We start from the raw sequence: 23,440 nt of genomic DNA on the forward strand, positions 1-23,440 counted from the left end.
ATTTATTTCAGCAATTATTGTAGTCTTAAAAACTAAGGGCTTTCACTGTATTTGAATATAAGCTTAAGAAATGTAATGCTCTGCTACATTATTTTATAAAACTATGGATACTCTTAAAAGTAAAATTATAAAAAGAACAGTAATAGCATTTATGTAGACTTTTCAGGTCATTATTTAATCTACCTGATAATGTTGGGTCAAGAGAGTTATCAGCCCCTGCTAAGGGAGTGGAGTGCAGATTTTGGGACATCCCCAAGGTCAGTGGAGAGACAGCAGCAGTGTACACAACTCCTGCTAGGGTGCCTTATTTTCTTAGTTCTAAAGTACAGTGCTTTTTGACTCTTTGGTTTCAGTAGGAACTGAAGAAAAAGTGACTCTGTCTCAAAACAGGATATGTAGCCAGTAAGCTGTCATGTTAATGTATGTATTTTGGAACGAAGATGTTATATTATAAAGTACTGATAAACTGAAAAGCAAATCAGTGGGAGAATGGCACGCAGGATTACACAATATTTAAACAAAAATTCTGGCTTGCATCTGCATATGGAATTGAAAATATTAGTTAATTGCTAATTTACATTAAAGCCATGTACCATGTAACCTTTCAGTCCTATAAAGTATCTTTGGCTTTATGATAAACCTAAGTTAATTTAAAAATTTTGTAACTTATCCAGAACACAAAATTATTATTTTCACAATTTCACAAAGGCACACATTAAAGATAGTTTCTGCAACTTATTGTAAGGAGTGAAGCAAATTAATTCTATTTTAGTGGTATTAACCTAGATTAATCTACATACATACCTGTACCAGATAATTTTTCCCAAAATAGTTTCATTGGTTTACTGTTCAAAAGCCTTCAATGGCCTCTACTGCCCATAGTATAAGCCCTCGTTCCCTAGAGTTCACTGTAGACTTTTACATTATATAATGATCTTCAATGAATCGCCCCTACCAGAATTCTCAGTCTGTGTCATTCCCATGTGATTTGGGTGGTTTGGTCATGTGACCTGCTTTGGCCAAAGTGCTATTAGCAAGTACAACTCTCACAGGGAGTTGGTAAATGCCAGGCATTAGGGTCCGCACCCTTGAGACAGCACTGCCATGGGGTTAGGATGTAGTATGGCCTCCTTAAAGGGAAGAGAGTATGCCTATTCTGTTCCCCAACCCTGAGACCAGCTAATTGAAGCAGAAGTGAGTTTCCAGGGGTGACGAACTGCCCTTTATAAGACAGATAATAAACTATGATCTGAAGTCACCAAGTTTAAGGAGTCTGTTGTGTAATAATAGATGATAGATATAGCATTCAAATGCTCATGTTTGCTGGCCCATTCCCACCTATCCTCCTTCGGCATCTCACCAGGTCAGTGTGGGTCCCAGGGGCTTGGCTGGAATGCTGTCTTTCCCATCAGAAGCAGTTTCTGCTAGCTGAAACCCAACATCTGTTGCCTAGCTCAGCATTTCCAGGGCCTCTTCCCTGCTCCAGTCCACACTAACCCCTACTACTCAGATTGCTATACACTGGTATAAACAACACTTCTAGCCATTCATATGTTGTCCAGCCTTCCAATGTAACTGCCAACTGCATCTGGCTGGCATCTTGAACTACACTCTAAATTCTTATAAATGTATCTGTTTCTCAGTGGCTTCAGCAAAACCATAACCAGATGATAGGCAGAAATTCTGGGAATACTTATGAAAGTGCAGAATAATCTCAGGAGGTGTTAAAGTGATAAGAACCCTTTTGGGAGAAGCCTTCTTAGCAAGAGGTTAAACTACAGGCAGCTCATTGACTTACCCTATTACTCTACCTCAGAGAGGCAGTGCTTGCTACAAAGAAAGCAATAGAGACAAAAAAAAAAAAAAAAAAAAAAAACAAGCAAACAAAAAGCCCACTGCAGGTCTTAGTGATTTCCTTCACAGGTACATCTATAGCAATGATTTGTGGCCTTGTGATGAAGCAATCACCAGGGGCGAGTCAGCAATGCCAGGCTTTTGCTCTCTGAAGGGGGAAGGCACCTGGAGAAGGCATTGACACTGCTGGAAGGGACCACAGTCCCAGACCTGCTGCTTTTCCGAACACCCAAAGCCTCAGGCAAAAAAACACAGTAATGCAGAAGAAAGTAAATAAGCAGTTTACTTTCCCAGTAACTACAATAAGACTGCCTGTCACCCAGAGCCCAGCCAGTATACCTCCCTGTCTTGGACAATACCTGTGCAGAGGGATGGTTCGAAGGCCAAGGGGGTTTTCAAACTATCAAAAAGAAGCAAGCAAAGGTAGGGTGTGATGGGACAGAAAAAGAAGAGGTAAGTAAAAGACATGAAACTTGATCTGAAGTCTTCTTTGGAGCTAAAGTGGATGGAACGTAATGTTCATTTGGTGGTCTTAGTGAATCAGGGTGGAGGGTGAACCTAGAGCTTGGGGGTGACACTGGCTACATAAGGAGAATTGTCAGAATTTAGCAACTGTTAGCATTTTAAGGTGATAACTAATGCACTGTAATAGTATTCACCTTTTTTGTAAGGAAATGGTGTGTTTACATATTATCTTCCTCATAGAAAATATCTCAAACTAGTGAACAACTCTGGCTCACAAAGACTGGCATATGTCAATACTCAAATTCATTTTACATGAAGCATTTATTATATTTTGAAATGAGAATCTTAAGTCCAACCGTTAGCTGTTTTCCACTCAGGATAAAAATACTTTTTCCTATGTTATTTTCAAAAACAGTGTGCCTAAAAGCAAGAAATTCTTCTATATAAATAAAAGGCAAATAATACCTGTGTACAGGACATTGACATACAAATGTTATCATTACACATTTACATAGGTTTTTAGTTTACTGATAATTTGGTTTAAAAAGTAGAAAATGTTTTTCGCAATGAAATAAGACTGAGCCACGTCAAAAAGCATAATTTGATAAGTTAAAATACATCTCTTACAGTAACCCACTATCGTTCTGTTCGCTCATTTCAAACACACTAATATCATTGTCTCCTATCATTACAAACTTCTGTAGATTAAATTTTAGCTAACTTCTACCATGTAAAGAAATGTTAAACATTCAATGTTAGGCATTTAAAATATGTAAAATATTTACTGAGTGACTTATGTGTGCTTTACATGAATCAATTCAGAAAGCAAAAGACTTACCATTAACAGCTTTTTCATAATTTTTTCCTAGGTTTATTAAATTTCTTAAGCCAGGATTGAACTGCTCCATAACATTCTGACAAACAAATACAGAAAACAAACAAATTAATAAACAATAGACCAAATAATCTTCAGATTTGTTACTCTATGGCCTAGAATTCCTATGCATGCTAACAGTATAGTCCACAAAGTCACACATGCCATTTAAAAATCATGTGAGGTGCATGCATTTACCCACCTGTCAAAAGCTGGCAGGTGAACATAACCCTGGCAGCTCTGTTGCCCACAGGCTGACAGAACCTAAATATAAATGGAGCCAGCAGCATATATTCACATCCCCATCACCTCCTGTGGGACTGTGAACCTTGAGGCCAAGGCACGCACACTCTTGGGTGTAAGCAGATTGTCATTCTTGTGCTTAGAAACAGGTGTGTGTGACCTAACTATCTTAACTTAATGTATAATTAAGGGCAATATTTTGGCTACTAAGTGAATAGAAACTTCTAAGAGATGTGCTTTCACTCTGTCGAGTCCGAAGTTCAGAAAACAAATCACTCCCATGGTGCTGACTTCATGACTGGGAACAAATGGTGACTGTGGGTATCTGTCCCATTAATGAATAATGAGCTATGCAGTCTTAATCAATCATCCCAAACACATGTCTCACTGCCTCTACTCCTCAAATGCATGCTGTCTATAATGATAAGGAGGTTAAGAATGAAAAAGTATCCAACACCCCAAAGGGGCAGATACTTTATACACATACCCTTCAGGAGAAAAAGGTTCTCCATTAGGATTGGCAGAGCACATGATGACTTACCGAACAATAAAAGGTTCACAGAGAAAAACGACCCAAATATCAACCTTCCCCATCCTTGTTCTTATTCCCAAGAATGTTTATAACCAACCTATTATTCCATTGATGCTTTTAAGTATTCTTGATTTCTTAATTTGGGAAACTACTGGCTTACTATTACACTACCTGAGGCTCTAGCTTAATACACCACTCACTTACCCTTCCTTGACCATTCCCGTATACAATAATTGGTATTTCCTTGTAAATCAATACTGTTTATTATGACATTCCAAATATTGGTCTAAATGCAATGTAAGGAATGTACTTTTACCTTTGTGTTTTGGTAAAGCCTTTTTGTTTCTCCTTCCTGTGCTCAGTTTCTATCTTAAATTCTTCACATGTTCTATCAGATCTAGCAGAGCTTATCAATATTATTTCTCAAATATACAAAGCTGTCAGCTAATCTATTCCATTTTTGCCCCCAGAACCTCCTTTAGGACTGTATGTCCTCTTGCTCGGTATGATCTGACTGTCTCTCAGTTTGCCACACGGTTGTCCTTGCGTGTCCCTCTCTGGTTGATTTAACACCTCCTATTAGCTGGATCCACATCTTCGTCTTTCTTATTGCCGCAGATCACTCTCCAAAAATGATCTACGAAATGATGCATTAAAGATAAATCTAATTCATGTCTGAATTTACCTTGATATTTGTTTGACATTTTGCTGAATAAAGAGATTGAAATATTTTCTTAGAATTTTTAAGACATTACTTCGCTCATTGGCTTTAACATCCCATTTTGCTGTTGAGGAGTCAGCTGGCCTCTTATTTGTATGTGGCTTTCCCCATTTTTAAAGTTTATTTTTTGAAAGCTATCTCTTATTCCTGTTCTGTAAAACTGAATACTGGTCTGCATAAGTATGGGTGTTTCTTCCATTTATTTTACTGGGCACTTGGTGGACCCTGGCCATGTGGAAAATCAGGCCCTTCAGGCCTGGAAAATGTTTCTGTTTCCCTTCTTATTCACTCTTTCTGGAACTATGATGAGGATTTTACCCATCAGATTTATTGCTTAACTTTTTAACTTTTCTCTGATTCACAGTCTGTGTTTATATCTCTATATACATTCCAATTATATTTATGCTTTTGATATATTTTTAATTTCTAAGACTGTTTTAAAGTTTCTTGATAACTCCTTTTAAAAAGTATCCTCCTAGCCAGACACATTAATTACTCAAGAAGCTGAGGGAGAAGGACTGCCAAGTTCAACTGCAGTCTGGGCAATTTAGCAAGATCCTGTCTCAAAGAAAGAAGGGACTTGGGTGTAGCTCAGTGGTAGAGTGCTTGCCTATTTTGCACAAGTGGGTGTGATTTTCAGTGCCAGGGAAACAACAACCAAAAGTCCTCACATTCCTGGGTTAGGAATACAGTATCTTGTCTTATAAGTATAAATTCTTAGATTGTAACTGCAGTATGTGTCATGTCTGAATATAAATTGTTGGTATTTTATTCTATTCCAGAACCCCATGTCATCTGATGACTTCTCCCCACTGTTTACTATCCTTCTTTCATGTTAAAGGTTTTCCTCAAACTCCTGGTGATCTTCAAGTCTCTCACCTGCCAGGCAGCGGGAGCTGATTGCTGCTGGCAGTGGCTGAGGTGGGACGGGAAGCCTGGGGGACCAATCACCTTGTATATCGACTCCTATTCCAGCCCTGTGTCCCTTTGTTCACATGTGTGCACACATGTGCATGCACATACTCCCCAGTACTTTGTAGGTTCTTCAGACTGCTTGTACGCCAGCTACTGCTCTTCTGTCAACTTTTTAGTATCAAAAATTTCTTCAGGTCTTCTGTCAACTGTTTCATTCTCAGGTGTCTGCCTTACAGATTTATAGGGTTTTTGAGTTGTTTTAATTCCTCTGCCATCATCTTGGTGTATTCTCAAAACAAAGAGAAGAAAGCACATGAGGTAAACTGCCCGGCCTAACTGATGTCTTCACATCATGTATTACCAGAGCAGTGGCTGTCCTCGACTTGTGTACTACCAAAGTGTGCTAAGCCTGCTCCATCCTTTGCAAGATGGCAAAGTCCCAGTCAATACCCAATCACTGAATACTTAGAGCCAGAGCTCCTATTTTTGGGGGTGTACCGGGAATTGAACTCATGACCTTGCACTTGTGCCACTGAGCTGCTGAGCAACACTCCTGGCCCCTCACAGCTCCTATTTCTGTCTTCCCAATTCCTTTGGCTCTTATTTTATTTTAAAATAGTTTAAGACACAAGTAACTGTGTAAATCATAGTGTCCCAGCATCTCCAATAATCTCTTCTACAACTGCAGTAAATTTTCAAACCATGAAATGGACATTGGTTCAATACTATTCACTAAACCACAGATCTTATTTGAATTTTACCAGAGCTTGTATCATTCATTTGAGGAGGGGTGGATAGAGAATTACTTCTCTGAAATTTTATCACATGTAGTTGGTACCCCTGTTACCTCAATTATAATACAAGACTTACTCTGTCAACACAAAGATCTCCCTTGTACACCTTCCATCTAGTTAGTCACCTCCAGCAACTGGTAAGATCCATCTTCAATTCTGTTCTGAGAATGTTATATAAATGAATTATGCAGTACCTGTTTTTGTTTTGTTTTGTTTTGTAAGAATGTTGCACTGAGCTACATTCCTAGCCCTTTTTATCTTGAGATAGGGTTTCAGTAAGTTGTCCAGGATGGGCTTGAACTTGTAACCCTCCTCCTCAGTCTCCCAGAGTGCTAGAGTTACAGGGATGCATCACCATGCCTAGCTCTGTATCTGACCTTAAAGGGTAGCTTTTTCACTTGGCACAATGCCCTTAAAAATGGATCCAAGTTGCTGGGTGCTTTAGTAGTTTATTCCTTTTAGTTTTTGTCAGCAGTATGAATGTATCACAGGGTGCTTATCAGCTACACAATGAAGAACATTTGGATTATGTCAAAAGTTTTTGGCTATTCTAAACTAAATTGATATGAACAATCATGTGCAAGCTTTTGTATGAACATAAGCTTTCATATCTATAGAATAAGTAAATACCCAGGAGTTCAACTGCTGCGTCATAGAGTAGGTGTATGTTTAACTTTATAAGATAGAAACTGCCAGACTTATTTCTAGAATGGCTCTATTATTTTACCTTCCCATTTGGCAATCTGGAAGACTTCAATAATTTTTCAAATCTATTAATTTCATTAGCAAATCATCATTTTCTAATTAAAAGATGGATCTTAGTGATATCGTGTTTAAAATTACTGTAATACTCTTCGAGGCTGTGTTAAATGATAAAAATAAAAGAAAACCAATTCTGTACTCTCTCTGCCCTATAGCAAACAACCAGTCATGGAAAGAAGCCTAGAGCTTTTCTTCCTTAAGCACACTCCCTTATTGAAATCAAGGGAAAATAATTTGATTTGAAAATAATTTGATATAACCCTTAAAATGTTCATATATTAACAGTTAAAAATACCAACAGCAATGAACATTAAACATAAATTACTATCCAAATGATTGTGCTGAAAAGCAAAGTTTAACTAAGACTTAAGACTAAAACCAGCTTCACAGAAGAGAGTTCTAGGCTTGAAAAGGTCAACATTTATAGTTCAATTCTTTGTTATTTAGCTTTAGCTACAAAATTTTTCCCCTTAGAAGTTTTGGTCCCCTTAACCAGTGGAAAATCCATTTCTATACTGGCTTTTGGGCATTAATCTAGTTATTTTAGCTAAAGTACACATTATTTTTAAATCGAGAAACAAAAAAGTAATGTAGCTTTTGTATCCCAAAATCTGTGAAGTGTTTCAAGAGCAGGAGATGCGCCTGTGTTTTTGGAGAACAAATTACACTGCCATCTCTCTAAGCCTTAGTCTCTTCCTCTATAAAACAAGAATAATAATAGTTTTCACGTTGTAAGGGGTAGAAGTAAAGGTGAAAAATCTTTCTTTTCTTTTTGGTGGTGGTGGTGCTGCTGCTGGGGTTGGAACCCAGAGCCTTGCTCATGTTAGGCAAACACTACCGCTGAGCTAGGCTCCTAGCCCTATGGAGCACCTTCTGTGTGTTCTTCAAAGCTCTCATCACTGAGCACACACTGAGCCAATTGTAGCTAACGCTACAAGAGAAAACTTCTAAAATATCAGCCAATCTTCAAATACATAAAGACTCCTATTTACACACTAATCTCTAGGTACATCTATTTACTAAAAATCAATCTAGGTACATCTATTTATAAAAATCAATGCTATCAGCTGTCTCACCTCAAAGTATAAGGATGAGAGAAATCATATAGGAAACATCCAGGGCTGGGGATATAGCTCAGTGATATAAGTGCCTGCCTGGCAAGCACAAGGTCTTGAGTTTAATTAAAAAAAAAGAGCAGCAATTGGAAACTTTTTTTTTTTTTTTTAATACCGGTACCAGGAATTGAACTCAGGACCATGCAGTTGCAAGGCAGGCGCTTATGCCGCTGAGCTAAATCCCCAGCCTCCAATTGGAAACGTTTTAGAGATAAGTCCCCAGATTGCAACCTAAAACCTACTTATTTACTGCAAAGTGCTGACATTGCAATTAAAAATGAATACTGAGGTTTTAATTTAGAAAAACTCATGTTTAAACACCTTTTGTCTTAAAAGAAAAATAACATGTATCACTACTGATCTAGAGAAAGGTATCATATAAATTTTCTCTATAAAATGGGGATAATGACCCTATAACACGGGGGTTATTATCCCCATTTTATAGATGAGAACTGGAACTGAGATTTTTTTGAGATAAGGTCTCACTGTGTAGATCAGGCTGGTATTGAACCCACAGTGACCCTCCTGCCTCAACCTCTCACATGCTAGGATTACAGGCCTGGGCCACCATGCCCACCTGTATTTTGAAACCTTGCTGAAGGCTCTCTGGGCAGCAAGAAGTAGAGTTTAGCCCAGACGGTTTCCCTACTAACCTTCTCATCTGCCTTGAGGCTTCAACAGTTCCTTCTAGTGGACTGAAATAAAGTGAGATGGAAATGCTTTTACGATGTTAGAGCGCTATTTTAGTGAGACATTATGGGACTCTCTCCAGTATTTTCATTTTCTTTTGGGGTGCTTTCTTATAATCCTACTCCCCATTTTTGGTGAATATAATTAACCCTCTAATATCATAATATGACCAATTTTGCTTTGGCAAACAAGTATTTCTGACTCCCTTTTCTTTCCCATTAAAATAAAAGGGGGGCATCCATGGCCACCTGCAGTCCCACAGGAATTACAACTAGGTACATCTATTTACTAAAAATCAATCTAGGTACATCTATTTATAAAATACTGCTATATTTACCTCCTTTGCTGAGTTACTAAAATACTACAGACAAAACTACAAGGAAGCCTTCACCACTCCAATCCAAGCCTCAGATTCTACTCCCTACCATCAGGAGGCAGTTGCTAATTAAAGACGGCTGCTAACGTTCTAACCTATCTTTTTATAGCTTTATATTAGACATATTTAGTTGTGATTAATACATAATTTTGCTTTGTACATTGGAAAAATACTGGTATCCTATAATGCATTTCACTTTTATCTTTTTTATTCAGCATTATGCTTCTGAGACCTGTCCATCTGGATACACATATAGCTCTTAATTCCTATACAGTATCCCACCATTAGGGTTAGTTTTAGATATCCTTGTAGCTAGGTTACAGTATCCAGTTAGTCAGGTTAACACAAAATCATGTATTGGCATGGAGGCGTTTTGCAGATAGGGTTAACACCTACCAACAGTTGACTTTAGTAAAAGAAAAAATTATCAGTAATAATTGGGATGCATGTCACTGAATCCATTAAGAGGCATTAAGATTAAAATTGAAGTTTCTCTGAGGAAGGAACTTAAGTATAACATCACCCTTCACTCTGTCCTTCAAATCTCGTATTTTCCAGCCTCTGCAATCTCATGAGCCAATTTCCTGAAAGGAGTACTTTTGTTTTTTTATAGATTTATACATACATATATACTATATAATGGGTATACACACCCACCATATAAATATATTGCATTTTAGGCATCTATTCCTCTGCTGAGTGGCACTTAGATGGTTTATAAATTTTGCCATTCCTAACTATGGAGCAAGGAACTGTATGCCTCCTTGTGCATAGGGGTAAAGAAGTTACCCAGAAACTGAAATTCTGGGACAAAGTATGCGACAGATTTTTCAGTCTTGTTAGATATAGTACTGCCAAACAGAAGGAAAGTAGCTGCAGCAGTTTACACTCCCACAGCCACAGCATGGAAAGGCTGTCTCACCCATCTTCACCACACTCGACATTACCATACATTCTGTCTACCTGACGGATCAAGGACAGTACCTTTTTATTATCTTTCTTTTTGGAGACAGGATCTCACTATGTAGTTCAGGCTGGCCTTGAACTCACTGTGTAGTTCAGGTTGGCCTTGAATTTGTGAGTCTCCTGAGTGCTGGGGCTAGGGGCTAAGGATAGTACCTTTTCAAAAAGTACCATAAACTGATTCCTTGTCAATATTTTAAAAGTATTTATGTTGGAAACTACCTAAGTCAGGGACAAAGAACAATGGAAGGTGGTTTCCTAGTACAATTTAATGGGCTCACCCTCAGTTTTCATGTTTGACTTTTGTCCTTTTAACAACATAGTAAGAAGGAAGTTTCAGGCACCAAAAGCCTGAACACGTCCTGCGGTCAGGTCAGTGCACTGCACACTCTGCCGTGGCCACTTTGCACCTGGTACAAGGGGCTCTAGGCTGTTCTTTGAGCCCATTCCCAGCAGGGACTTTTATTTGTTCTTCCCCCTGCCTGAAGATTCAGGTTCTGGATACCCAGCCCACCTGGTCTTAGCTTAAACATGAGAAATACCTTCTTTGACCCTTCTCCTCTGTGGGGCAGCGGAGGTGGCAACTCCTCCACCCCCACCCCACTGGCCTCTTGCCCTGTTCCTGGCTTATCACTGTCTCACATGATATCACTTATGTTTACTCTGTCTCCTTGTAGAAATTATCTGCAAATTAAACCTCACCACATGCCTAGCACCAAGAACAGTGCCTCACAGTGCTCAGGCAGCAGCTTCCCATGTCTGTATATGTAGAGACCAACAGGGCTCAAGGGTGGATCTGCTGTCCCTTCAGCTCCACACTCACCTGCAATCACCTCTACAAACGGCCCAGTGGGCCAATTAGCCACTGAAATCCAGCATGAGGTAATGGGGCCACTGTCTTATTATACACTTCATTAGCTCAAAGTAATAGCTCCATCTGAGAGTCACAAAAGCTGCGAGGCTCTGGCATCTATCTACTAAGGCTTTAGCAGGCTCACAAATATGAAATGCCATTTCTACTCCATTTTACTTCCAATTCCTGTGTTTTTCCAAGGTGCCATTTAAATTACCTTGTTGAGATTGGGTAACAATGTACCCAACCCTTTTTAAGATAGGGTCTCATTATGTAACCCAGGCTGGCTACAACTCACAACCCTCCTTCCTTAGTCTTTGGAATACTGAGATGATAAGTGTGTGCCATCATGCCTAGCATAATGTAGCTCTTAAGAATACCAACTGGGTGTAGAGGTTTGTGTTTGTAATTCCAACTGCTTGGGAGGTTGAGGCTGGAAGATCTTGAGTTTGAGAGCAACGGACAAAAAGGTTCGTATATAGCGCAGCACTCCCTGGATGAAATCCCTATTAATGCAGAGAAAGGGAGAAAGGGAGAAGGGGGAGGGAGACATAGACACAGAGACAGGAGGGGGCAGGGAGGGGAAGGAGAGAGGACCTTAGTGGACACAATCCAAAAGTCTATCAACTGATTAACAGACAAAATGTGGGATATCCAGACAATGGAATGTCATTTGGCCATAAAAAGGAATAAAGTTCTGATATAATGCAAATGAATCCTATTACGCTCAATAAAGAAGCTAGTCACCAAAGACCACATAATGTGCTGAGGATATAACTCAGTAGTAGAATGCTTGCCTAGCATGTGAGATGCCCTGGATACCATCCTCAGTGCCCCACCCCTCACCACATATTATATGATTCCATGTGTATGAAATATACAGCAAATACAAATCTAGATAGAAAAAACTGTATCAATGGTTGCCTGGGACTAAAAGTGAGAAAGATGAATGACAGCAATGCTGATGAAGGTAACTTGAAATGATTAAATTTTATAGTATGTAAATTACAGCTACATAAAGCTTTTTTAAAAATAAAGCAAAAACAACAACAAAAAAAGCAATATCTTTGATAGCTATGGCTTCAGGAATGCTACATCCTCAATGCTAGGAGACCGTTACAGAGCTGTCTCTGTTTGCTGGTTCCTTAGTTGTGGCTAACCAGCCTTTCACAAGAGCCAGGTGTCTATTTTTTTTGAGACAGGGTCTCACTATTGTAGTTCAGGCTGGTCTCGAACTCTCAGTGATCATCCTGCTTCGGCCTCCCAAATGCTGGAATTACAGGCATGCACCACCATACATGGCTTACAAGGTAGATGTCTTCAGATGCAAGTCATCCCCTGTCCTTCATGAATACCAGACCGGGACTGCTGGAAAGACTCTTGGTCTGCAAAATATGTACCCATGTGGCTGTCTGTAGCACTCTCCCATCCCAGGGTGAAAATTGATTTGATCCATTAATAAAAAATGATAACCTATCCATTTTGAGACAATTCTGCTGGATTAGCAGCTGTCTTCCCAGCTATGATTGAAGGAGTATAGTAAATCTTTTTCCAGACAAAAGTCCTGACTGTCCTTCTAACCAGGGAATTTTGTAAGAACTCTTCAGCGCACAAAGAAAATCTTCCACTGAACATTGACCATGACTTAAATATTGTTTTACTTTCATTCTCCCTTTAATCCAGGTGATTTACATAGAATCATTTCTGCAAAAATGGTCCTTCAACAAGCAAAAGTCAGCATGGGCAGTTCAGCCCTACAGGTTCACATGTATCTGTACCAAGCCATATGGCCTGAGCATGAGAAGCCAGTGGTCAGTGAAGCACAGTGACATCCTTTGGGCTGGCATCTCACAGAACAATGTTCTCTGAGTTCTGGTTGTACCTATTAGATTTTGAGCTCCCTGAGAACCAATCAAGCAACTAGTGTAATCATCCAGAAAGACAAGTACTGTATTACCAAAGGCAATCACATTTCCATGCCCTTCTATTTCACAGCTTAAAGAAAGAGATTTCAGTGACAAACTCTACATTTCCTACTCCTTTAGGGGCAAGAACTGCTCTGAGGCTGAAGCACACTAAAAGGTAAACAAAAAGGTCCATACTCGTGGGAATAAGAATGTTCTGCAACTAGCAGTACCTTTTAGATAAAATTATTGAGACTGTCTTTAAAGTTACCTTAGCCACTTCTATTAGTATAAAAATTCAGGGTTTTAGTTACTTTTTAATAATGTGGTGGAGAATCACATACAAGCATTCTTACTTCATGATAATCTGACAGCAGTGACTTGAAGAAAAACAATCATGATCTGACATGAACTGAAACAAGTTCAAAAGTAGAAAATTTCATTTTTTCTTTTCTTGGTTTCTTTCTTTTTTTTTTTTTTTTTTTTTTGGTGCCGGGGATCAAACTCATGATCGTGCGCTTGCAAGGGAGGCACTTATGTCATTCAGCTAAATCCCCTTGATTTTTTAAGAGTTTAGCTATGTAGGGGCTGGGGGTTTAGCTCAGCGGCATAAGCACCTGCCTTGCAAGCAGGCGGTCGTGAGTTCGATCCTCGGTACCGATAAAAATGAGAAAGACAAAAAAAAAAAAAAAAAAAAAGAGTTTAGCTATGTAATCCAGGCTGGCCTTACCTCCTCCTTCAGCCAGCCTCCTGCCTCAGTCTCCTGAATACTAGGATTACAGTCATTTGCCACCATGCCCAGCTGTAGTTTCACTTTATTTTAAACACTGGACAAAAGTTTCAGACTTGTCTCTGGAGAGAATCATTCAAAAACACTTTTCCTAGTAGTCTAAGTGCAAATGAGTATCCTGGGTTTAAGTCTAGAAGATTCTATAATGCCACAGTATATTTTGTGGCACTGCCAACAAATTCTTTCGTTATGGGCCCAGCATGCTAGCACTGTGCAACTCTGCTACCTGCAAGAAATCCTTTGGTTAAAAGTAGACATTTCTATATTGGACCAATGTCTGGCATACACTGGCCTCCATCAGACAAGGGATTTTTGGAAACTTGCCCCAGAATTCAAGCAACTTTTGTGCTCTGATCTTCAGAGAAAATAGTATCTATGAGATTGAAATAAAAACTACTTCTTGAAATTCCAACTATGGTAATAGCAGAAGTACATGTTTTTATTTGAAAGAATGGAAATACAATCCACTTTCTATTCTGAACTACAGTACCAGGATAACTACCACGCAAACTTCAGAGTAAATTTTTAAAAGTAACATTTCAACCACAATCTGAAAATATCCCTCTTTTCTCATATTTCCATGACTCTGTGTGTGTGTGTGTGTGTGTGTGTGTGAGAGAGAGAGAGAGAGAGAGAGAGAGAGAGAATGACTAACTCACGGCAAGTACCAGAGAATGTATGTACTCAAGTTTCAATCCACTAACTCTATAAAGTCCTTCGCATATATGGGCCTCTGAAGCAACAGACACTTGTATGACCTTTGTTACTTGCTCTTGTTGAGCCTAGGCCTAGGCTGAAGCCAGGAAATACAGAGATGAATGAGGAAGAGATCCAGTGCTTGAAAAATACATGGTCACACAGGAAGGCAAGGTATGAAAAACAGCAAAGCAATTCAAAGAAATAAGAATGTCATCATTGGGAGAACATGGCGGACAGATAACAGATACTACGGAGGCTCTCTGAAAGGCTTGGTTCAGAAGTCAGGAATGGTGCGGACTAAGGAGACATAAGTCGGTGGAGATATGCTCTGCTGACTCAGGAACGAACTGGGCTGAGAGAAACCAACTTGGAATGCAGTCCTGGAGCTAAAACAAGAACAGAAAAGCCTCGGTGTGGAGGCTGGACCCCACGCCATTGGAAGCCGCGATTTGGGTTTCCCGCCGCGCAGCGGCTGGCTGCCTCTACAGCAGCTCGGCAAGGAGAGAGACGCGCGGAAGCTCTGAGAATGGGAGTCTGCGAACGGAGTCGAAAACAGAACGGGCAGGGAGGCGTACACTGACTTGTAGTGAGGTGAGTGAGAGAAACTGACACTCTACCACAGTTTGACTCCAGCAGAGGACTTTCTGGGCCGGGGCAGTCCTGCGGGAGCAGGGCGCGGTGGCGACTCCAGCCACACATCCCCCTCTCGGATGGGATTGGTGAAAAGTGCCTGGCCTGCGTGAAGCTGCGGGCGGACCCGGTAGGCTGGCCCAACCCAGATCCCAGAGCCTGATGGTGGCCGGGAGGGGCGGGCCCCACGTAGGCTGCCTGGTGCGCTGCGGTGAGTGGGAACACCTAACTGGAGCAATTCGATCAGGCTGTGGCTGACAGGGAGAGAAGCTGGGTCTCCTATGTAAGCTTGCATATATAAGGAACAGAGAATATGGGAAGAGGCAGCAACAAGAAGGGCTCCTCGGCCCCCAATTCTGAGAAACAGGCAATAGTGGACACCGCACCAATAGACATAAAGCGCCATATAGAGAGCCTCATAGACCAATTCAGGAATGAAGTTATCAATGACCTGAAGCTAGAAGTATGCAGAATAGTTAGAGAAATGCTAAGCACCACCCAGGAAAAAATAGATGGTGGAATGGAAGAACAGAAAAAGAGGGGAGAATTGTTTGATGGAGAAAACAGAGAAAGCATAGAGTACGTGAAGCAGGTTCAAAGGGACTACCAAGAAACTAAGAAGTCTATCCAAGACTGGCATAACAGCTTGAAAGAAACTAAGGACAGACTATCTGAACTGGAGGGCAGACTTGTAATATGGGAGAATGAAATGAAAAACTTCTTAAAAATAACAAAGAAACAAACAGCAATAATACAAAGACAAGAAGATGATAAGAGGATCCATAACTTAAGGATTAAGAACATAAAAGAAGTAGGGACACAAACAAGTGAACTACAAAAGCTACTCACAGAAATAATCCAGGAGAATTTTCCTAATTTAGCAAAAGGTAAAGATACTCAGATGTATGAGGCATACAGGACCCCAGCTACCTACAACCCAAACAGAGCAACACCTAGGCATATAATAATAAAAATTCCAGAAATTCAATACAAGAACAGAATATTAAAAGCTGTCAGAGACAAGAAACAGACCACTTACAAGGGAACACCCATCAGAATTACAGCAGATTTCTCTGCACAAACCATCAAATCACAAAGAGCGTGGGGGGAAATAATTCAAGCTTTGAAAGATAATAATCTCCAGCCAAGATTGAGATATCCTGCACAACTGTCCCTGGAAATTGATGGAAAAACAAGGTGCTTCCAGGATAAAGAGGAACTGGGGGAATTTGCAACCACCAATTCAACTCTACAGAAAGTATTGCAGGATATTCTAAAAAAAAGAAAAATACAAAGAACCCAGAAATAGTGGCGGGGAGGCCACAACGAATGGAGCAGAGAATAAAATGAAGAAGACAAACTGACAGCTACTGACAGAAAAAGAGCTCAACAGAAATGAGACAGAGAAGACTGGATGATGGGAACAGCTATTTTGGAGAAAATGACATCTTAATAGGTAATACTGATTTAGTATCATCTTGTTTTGAAGTCTCATCTAGCTTTTGTTCTTCTGTCTCCAATGGTCTAAATAGGCTGTATCTTATTGGATTTTATTATGTACGATAGTATAAGCAAAAACCTTTTAAAGACAAGGAGATTATACAGAAACCATTGTTCATTTTCTGTTAGTCGATTCTAAATACTCTGTAATGCTGTCATTCTCTTAAATGGTTTTACATTGTTTTGATATACTTAATGCTACAGTATATGAAGTTGTACTCAAGGATTTCAAGGAAAGAGTCAATATGGTAACTACTTTTGGGTCGGGATTATCTGGTGGTGAAACACTATTCTGCTTAAATGGTTATGTCTTGATATGCGCTGTTTCGCTGTTATGCCCTCTTTTATCTCAATCTCCACTCCATTATTTACTTTTTTATTTTTATCCGTTTAATTAAAGGGAAAAAAATAGCAGGATATATTATAGTAACCCACTTTGACTTTCTATTATCTTGATTTGAAGCCCTGTATTACTCTCACCATCTTGTTCTTGACTGATGTTCCCCTATTCTGTTTTGCTGGATAGTATCAGGTTCGAAAGTTTAGGCATCAGCTGTGAAGATAATGAGATTCATTATAACGCCCATTCTCGTTGACTTTTATCTACTTTTGAAGACCTACAATGTCTCCAATGTTTTGGTTTTGTCGGTTTTGTTCTTTACTGTTTTGTTCAATTGTATTATAACTAATGATATAGGCAATTCTATTAGAGATAGTGGGAGGCATTATGGTAACCATTGTTGACCACCTTGTATTATGTTTTTATATTATCTATTATGTCCACCCTTTTGACTTGACCGATTCTGTTCTGTTATGTCACATTTGGTTTTACTCTCTTCCAAAAAAGCAATAAGAAGCGTGGGAGCAATGAAACCCAAAATGTGTAATAGTCGTTGTACAAAAGAGAGGAAAAGAAAGTGCTCTAAACTATATAACTGCATGTATATTTAAGTGTATAAGATAGAAAATGATATCACAGAGTTTTATTGGATCATTGAACAGAACTGTTTGCAGTATCATTGTTGGAATGTCCACTCTACAAGCTTTAATTTTGTGACTTGAACAATTATTTCTAAGATGGCAATATGTAATCCATTAACTAGTGATTTCCTACTGTTCATTTTTTTTTCTGTAAATCTGTATAACTTGTACCCTTTCACTGTTTTTTTCTTTTCTCCTTAAATAAAATTTAAAAAAAAAGAATGTCATCATTTAAAATATTACTTGACTATCGCTTAGAAATACAAACTTATTCACAGATCAGTGGCATTTACATTTGCCTGTGGGTGTAACAGTAATTGATTCCTTACTCGGTTTGAAGGAGCTGGCAGCAAATACATACTTTGAAGGAGTACACTGGACTGTTGGGTAGGACTTCTCGCCTGCCTAGTTACTGTTTTTAAAAGGTGTGTCCTGGTATAAAAAGCAAGCAATGAATTACAGGAAAGAGACTCATGTACTAGGTTGCATTTGTTTAGAAATCTCCAAGTACTTAACAGGTAACAGGAACTTTTTCAGATCAAAGTACACTGGCTCCATACAGCAAGTGCCATTTTTTAGGCTCACCTGTTCCTTCTAAACGCCACCATAGAGTAGTATCTAGAATAATTCTACTGTGAATGGAGACAGGTCAGCGTGCTCTTTGTTAAAAAACTGCAGCCCTCAAAAATCAGAGAGACATTTAAAAACCTCAAATAATTTTAAAAGTTTCTTTTCTTTTCTTTTTTTCTTTTTTTTTTTTTTTTGTCGGTACCAGGGATCAAACTCACGACTGCCTGCTTGCAAGGCAGGTGCTTATGCCGCTGAGCTAAGTCCCCAGCCCCAAAAGTTTAATTCTTTACTTGCATTTCTCAGATTCTTATAAAAGCAATCAAAATTTCTAAAAAAAAAAAAATTCTAACTTTTGGCTCTCATCTACCTCTCATGTATCCAAATTTCCGAAGGTTTTTTACAAATTGTTTTAAAAACTTCCTGTACTTAATCTGCACATATATTAATCCTTGCTTCCTTCTTCCTATACTCATGCAAAACAAACTGGTAAAAGCAGGACCTCTCTGCGACAGGGTTAAGAAAACACAATCAATAAGCCCGGGCAGGCAGAGGAGGAAGGGGAAGGTTGGAGATGCTAGACTTTGGTACCCCTGTCCTGTCATTAGCTGTGAGGCCAGAAGCACTCAGCCACTGCTGGTTTGCTCTGCAGTACGTTTCCCGGCAGTGACCACAGTGCCTGGTGCAGCGGTGGTGCTTGAGAAAGTAGTTAGAGAAGGCTGAATGTCAGTGGAGAGCCCGGGACGCACATAACAGCAACAGGTGCTTGAAATAGGGTAGTTGTTTTCACCCATGCTGTCTCAGCCCCATTAGCTGCAGTTGAAATTGTGTGATAAGAACAGACCTTCGGTATTAACTCCATAGATATTTTTAGTGTGTACTGTGTACCAGCAGAATTAGGGATTTAAAAACCTCTGAAGGTACATACAGCTTATTGAAAAGAGAAAAATGTTTGCCAATAATTTCAACACTATTCTTTTGTCAAATATTTATCCAGTTCCACCTCCGTAGTTACCAAGGCCAGCAACGAACAGAACATGAAAATCAGTGTTTGCATGGTGGTGGCAGTCCAATAAACACATACTGCTCTGCGGACGGCAGCACTCCCAAACACCCATGACATGCCAGACACCACTTTAAGGGTCTCCCTGCCTTAGCACATTTAATCCTCACAGCAAACTTATGAAGTAGGTACTGTTGTTATCCCTCTTTATTGATGAGAAAACTGAAGCAAAAGGTCAAATGGAGGAACACAATATAATCAAGTACAAGTAAAAATCTAGGCTAACACAACGAATGGCTTGGTTAGCTGAAAATTCTCAAACAGCCTAAGATTTAGACTGAGACTTAACAAGAACAATTTAAACATTTCCATGTTGAAAGTGTATTTACACACTTAAGTGTACCGTCTCACATGGCTGATAACATGTATCTCAAGCTGCTCAAAGTGTAAGATGAACCTCGGATTCTCAGAAAATATATTGTTTGGTCAACTAAAATTATTTTTCTTTTTCCAGTGCTGGGAATCAAACCCAGGGTCTGGTTCATGTTAGTAAGTGCTCTTCCATGGAGCCACACACCCCAGGCCAAAAGTCAGTCATACTCACATACATCACAGCACTTAGATATAAGGTATGCCTGCAACCTTCCTGATCTGTCATTTGAGTTTTCTCAAATAGAGGATTGCTCTATTTATTACCTTAAGTCTCAGGCACCTGTATCTGGCAGGCATGTGAAGGTGACAGGACTATCTGCTGTGTCCTCTCCTTCCTGTCTCATGTGATCATCTCTGCATTCAGGGTGGCCAGCAGAGCTGAGGGTGTAGCCCAGTAGTAGAGTGGCTTGGTTATTATGTACGAGGCCCTGACTCTGACCCACAGTGCCACAAAAAAATAAAGAAGAAACTTAGGACAACTGGTGTTTGGATTTCTTGTCCGTTCTGACCCCCACCTTCTCCCTCTGTGTGTCTGTTCTAGACAATGTGCCTACTCAGATGATCTTTCCCACATTTATGACAGGTTATTAACACTTCTATACTTTTCCAGGATTCAGCTGTACCTTGAAAAAGACCAGCTGCTTGAAACAGGAATGAGACTTAAACAATGGGTTTTAAGGACTGGGAATATAGATCAGTGACACAGCACCTGCCTGGCAAATGCAGGGTCCTATGTTCAATTACCAGTACCAAAAACAAAACTAACTAACTAAATAAATAAATAAATAAAAGATGGTTTTAAGAAATGGAATTTGAATGTTTCCAATTTCATGAATTTTTATTGCATTTGTAGTCTCAGATTATCACATACTAAAAATGCATTCCCACAATGTGACAATTAAGAGCCTAAAGTGGTGCTGGGAAACAAACAGCCTGACAATGTTAGAGCTGTTTGAACAGAGCTTCCTGAGAAGTGACATTCAAAGTCCTCTGTGTCCCCCCACCAAATCATTTTTTTCCTTCACTCACTGCTTAGTAAGGCCTATGTAGGAAGACATACGTGGATGACACTATACTCATTCTCCCTCAATTTCCTAAGACTTTTAACAGTTCTAACTTCTAGGAAGGTTGTGGCTACTCTTAAATACAGGTTTTTCTGAACTTTACTTCTTCCTCTCCCACAAAAGCATGTACTCATCAGAAAACCATGCAAAAGCCCAAGCAGGCTTTTGAGGGCAAATTATGGGCATACTATAAAGTGTGGGAAAGAGGAGGGATCTTTGCCTCAACTCTAATTAGTAACAGCAACATTACTTGATTTATTTTGGGGCTTACTATCATGCCATTTGTCTGTAAAGTAATAAACATAGCCTCCTGTGAGTTGGCAGGGATAACCAATGATCATTTGTCTAAATACATATCTTTTAAAATTCAACAAATGTGTAAATATATATCTAAGGATATTTGATCCTGCATGTAGAGGATCACACTACTTCATAAATCTCCCTTTTCTCTAAAGATTTTATTCCTTTAATTCAAAGAAAATTGAATGTTAAAAAAACTCAAACACATACTAGCAAGTCATAAAAATCTCATTTGCAGGTGGTTTTTGTAATCACCTGATTAAGTTGTGTTTCAATTAGTAAAATACTGCGGACTGCTAGGCAACATAAAGGAAACTAGATTCACTACCACTGCCAACAGAATTTGCCATACTATGCTTACACCATTTCTAGCCTCCATCACTGCAGGTGGGGTTGGGGGCAGAAAATTCCAAGGCTCTTAAGGCCTCTAATCAGAGCTGTGAACAGAAAATTTTGCTGTATATCTTCCTCACAATCAAACCATGAACTAGCTGTCTTCACTTCATCTTAGAGCTTATATAAATGTTATCTGATGCTATAAATTCTTATCCCACCACCTCAACATGAAAAACCTGATCCCAAAACATTAACAAGGAAATGATGATTATAATCAGTCAATCAACCAACCAACCAACCATCATTTAGTGAGCTTTTGGTAAGCTTTCGGATACCTGGCAATACAAAGCTGTTAAGCACTGGCCTCTGATCTTCCGGGTATCACAACCTTGCAAAAACTGAAAATGATTTACACAGCTTTATGTCTACAAATACAGAGAAACAAACTGATGAAATCTGTATTTTTTTCCCCACCTGCCTCTGACATGTCTAAGTAGGTGATATTTGTGGCAGCCTAATTCATATGAGTACAGCCGCTCAGAAGGTCCTGCCAGAAGTGAGAGGAAGAGCAGTGTCTCCTCCATACATCTGCTTGCTTGTCTCAAGTTGGTATTCTCATTTCACAACGGCAAGAAAAATAAGCCTACACTGGAGAAACTCCAGTCTTCATGTGTTTTTGTGCCTTGGTGGGTATTTATGCTACACATACAATGCCTAGTGATCTGCATTCCTTGCACAGATTTTCCTTAACTATCAGCAGAGTAACCATTATTCCCCAAGCTTATGAGTAAGAATGTTTTATTTACACATCAGCATCCCATACCTCCTGTCCCATCTTCAGTATTGTTTAAATATCAACAATTTTAAGGCTGGAGATTTTAAGTGGCCCAGCACCTGTCTGGTAAATGTGAGGTTTGATTCTCAGTATTCCCCCTCAAACAATATAAAATAAAATATCAACAATTTCAATATGAACATTAGGATTTACATATTCAAGTTCATGGCATTTCTAACAATTGCTCTCTATTAAGAAAACAATAATAGGAACGGTTTTGGTCACAGCTGCTGACCCCAAAGTTGCCATGTCAATTCAAATGTTACAGTATAGAGCTTACTATTCCGATGAAGGAAACTGATAACCTTTTGGACTTCAATAGATAGACTATAAAAATATTTTCATGGTGTTTTTAAATTCATACTCTGCAAAAGTCAATAAATTTCTCTGATTTTAGGAACTCACTCAGACCCTGCAAATCCAGAAACTCAATTTCAGGTTTAAAAAAAAATGTTTCTAAAAATGACTAATTACGGGCCTGAACTATAACTACAAATGAATTTAGGAAACTTTAAAGTTTCTGGGGTTCACTGTGTCCAAACAGAATTAAAACAAAATCGTTTTGTATTCTATTAATAGGAGATGATTAAACGCATATCTTATTTCAACTGGAATTCATTTATAAGTACTTAAACTTACTAAACTCGCCACTAATCCTATGTCTGTTTCTGGAAAAATTCTTTCACATACCATGCAAAGTTAGGAGATTGACTATCAAGAGTTCTACAAGGTTAGGTCAATTTTATTAAAATCTCAGTGCTCTCTGACTGCAATAACGTTGCAAAATCATCGATGTATAAAAGGCCAAGTCTGACTTAAAGCTGCTTTCATAAAGGTCCAAGGAGAGGGGAGGTAAAGTCTCACTGAGAACGGACTGCCCTCAGCTTAGAAAATTCCCCAAGCCAAGGACGCCAGCGAGGAGCTTGGCTCACCTGGCGATTCCTAATTACAGACGAGTTTCTCCCCCTACATTCTTTTCTTTTCTCAGTGGAAACTTGAGCTCGTCTATTTGGTCTCATAGGGTTTAAAGCCCAGCAGCCTGGCCAGCGCGGTCACCGATCCCAAGGAGTCGGGAGGAGGGAGGGAACCCGAGGAAACGCACAGATTCTCCCCTCTTCCCCAACTCCTCGCAGATACGTCAGCTCTAAAATGAGTAGATTGAGGCAGGAGGGCGTTTCTCGGGCGTCTCCCGCGACCCGGGGTGGAGGTAGGGATAAGAGTGGGGGTGGGGAGGGATAAGGG

General features: G+C 39.4%; 1 protein-coding gene across 1 annotated transcript in view; it reads right to left on the minus strand.

Annotated features, from left to right (window-relative positions):
* Positions 1–23,440, minus strand: part of Baiap2l1 (BAR/IMD domain containing adaptor protein 2 like 1) — a 91,167-nt gene that overhangs the window by 67,066 nt on the left and 661 nt on the right. The window contains exon 2 of the mRNA XM_013152675.3: positions 3,158–3,233. Coding sequence (XP_013008129.1) covers positions 3,158–3,233 — 76 coding nt within the window. The remainder of the gene's footprint in view (positions 1–3,157; positions 3,234–23,440) is intronic.

This window comes from Cavia porcellus, unplaced genomic scaffold (genome assembly GCF_034190915.1).
Source record: "Cavia porcellus strain 051 isolate PalLab524CR breed Dunkin Hartley unplaced genomic scaffold, mCavPor4.1 scaffold_23, whole genome shotgun sequence".
Classification (NCBI taxonomy): Eukaryota; Metazoa; Chordata; class Mammalia; order Rodentia; family Caviidae; genus Cavia; species Cavia porcellus.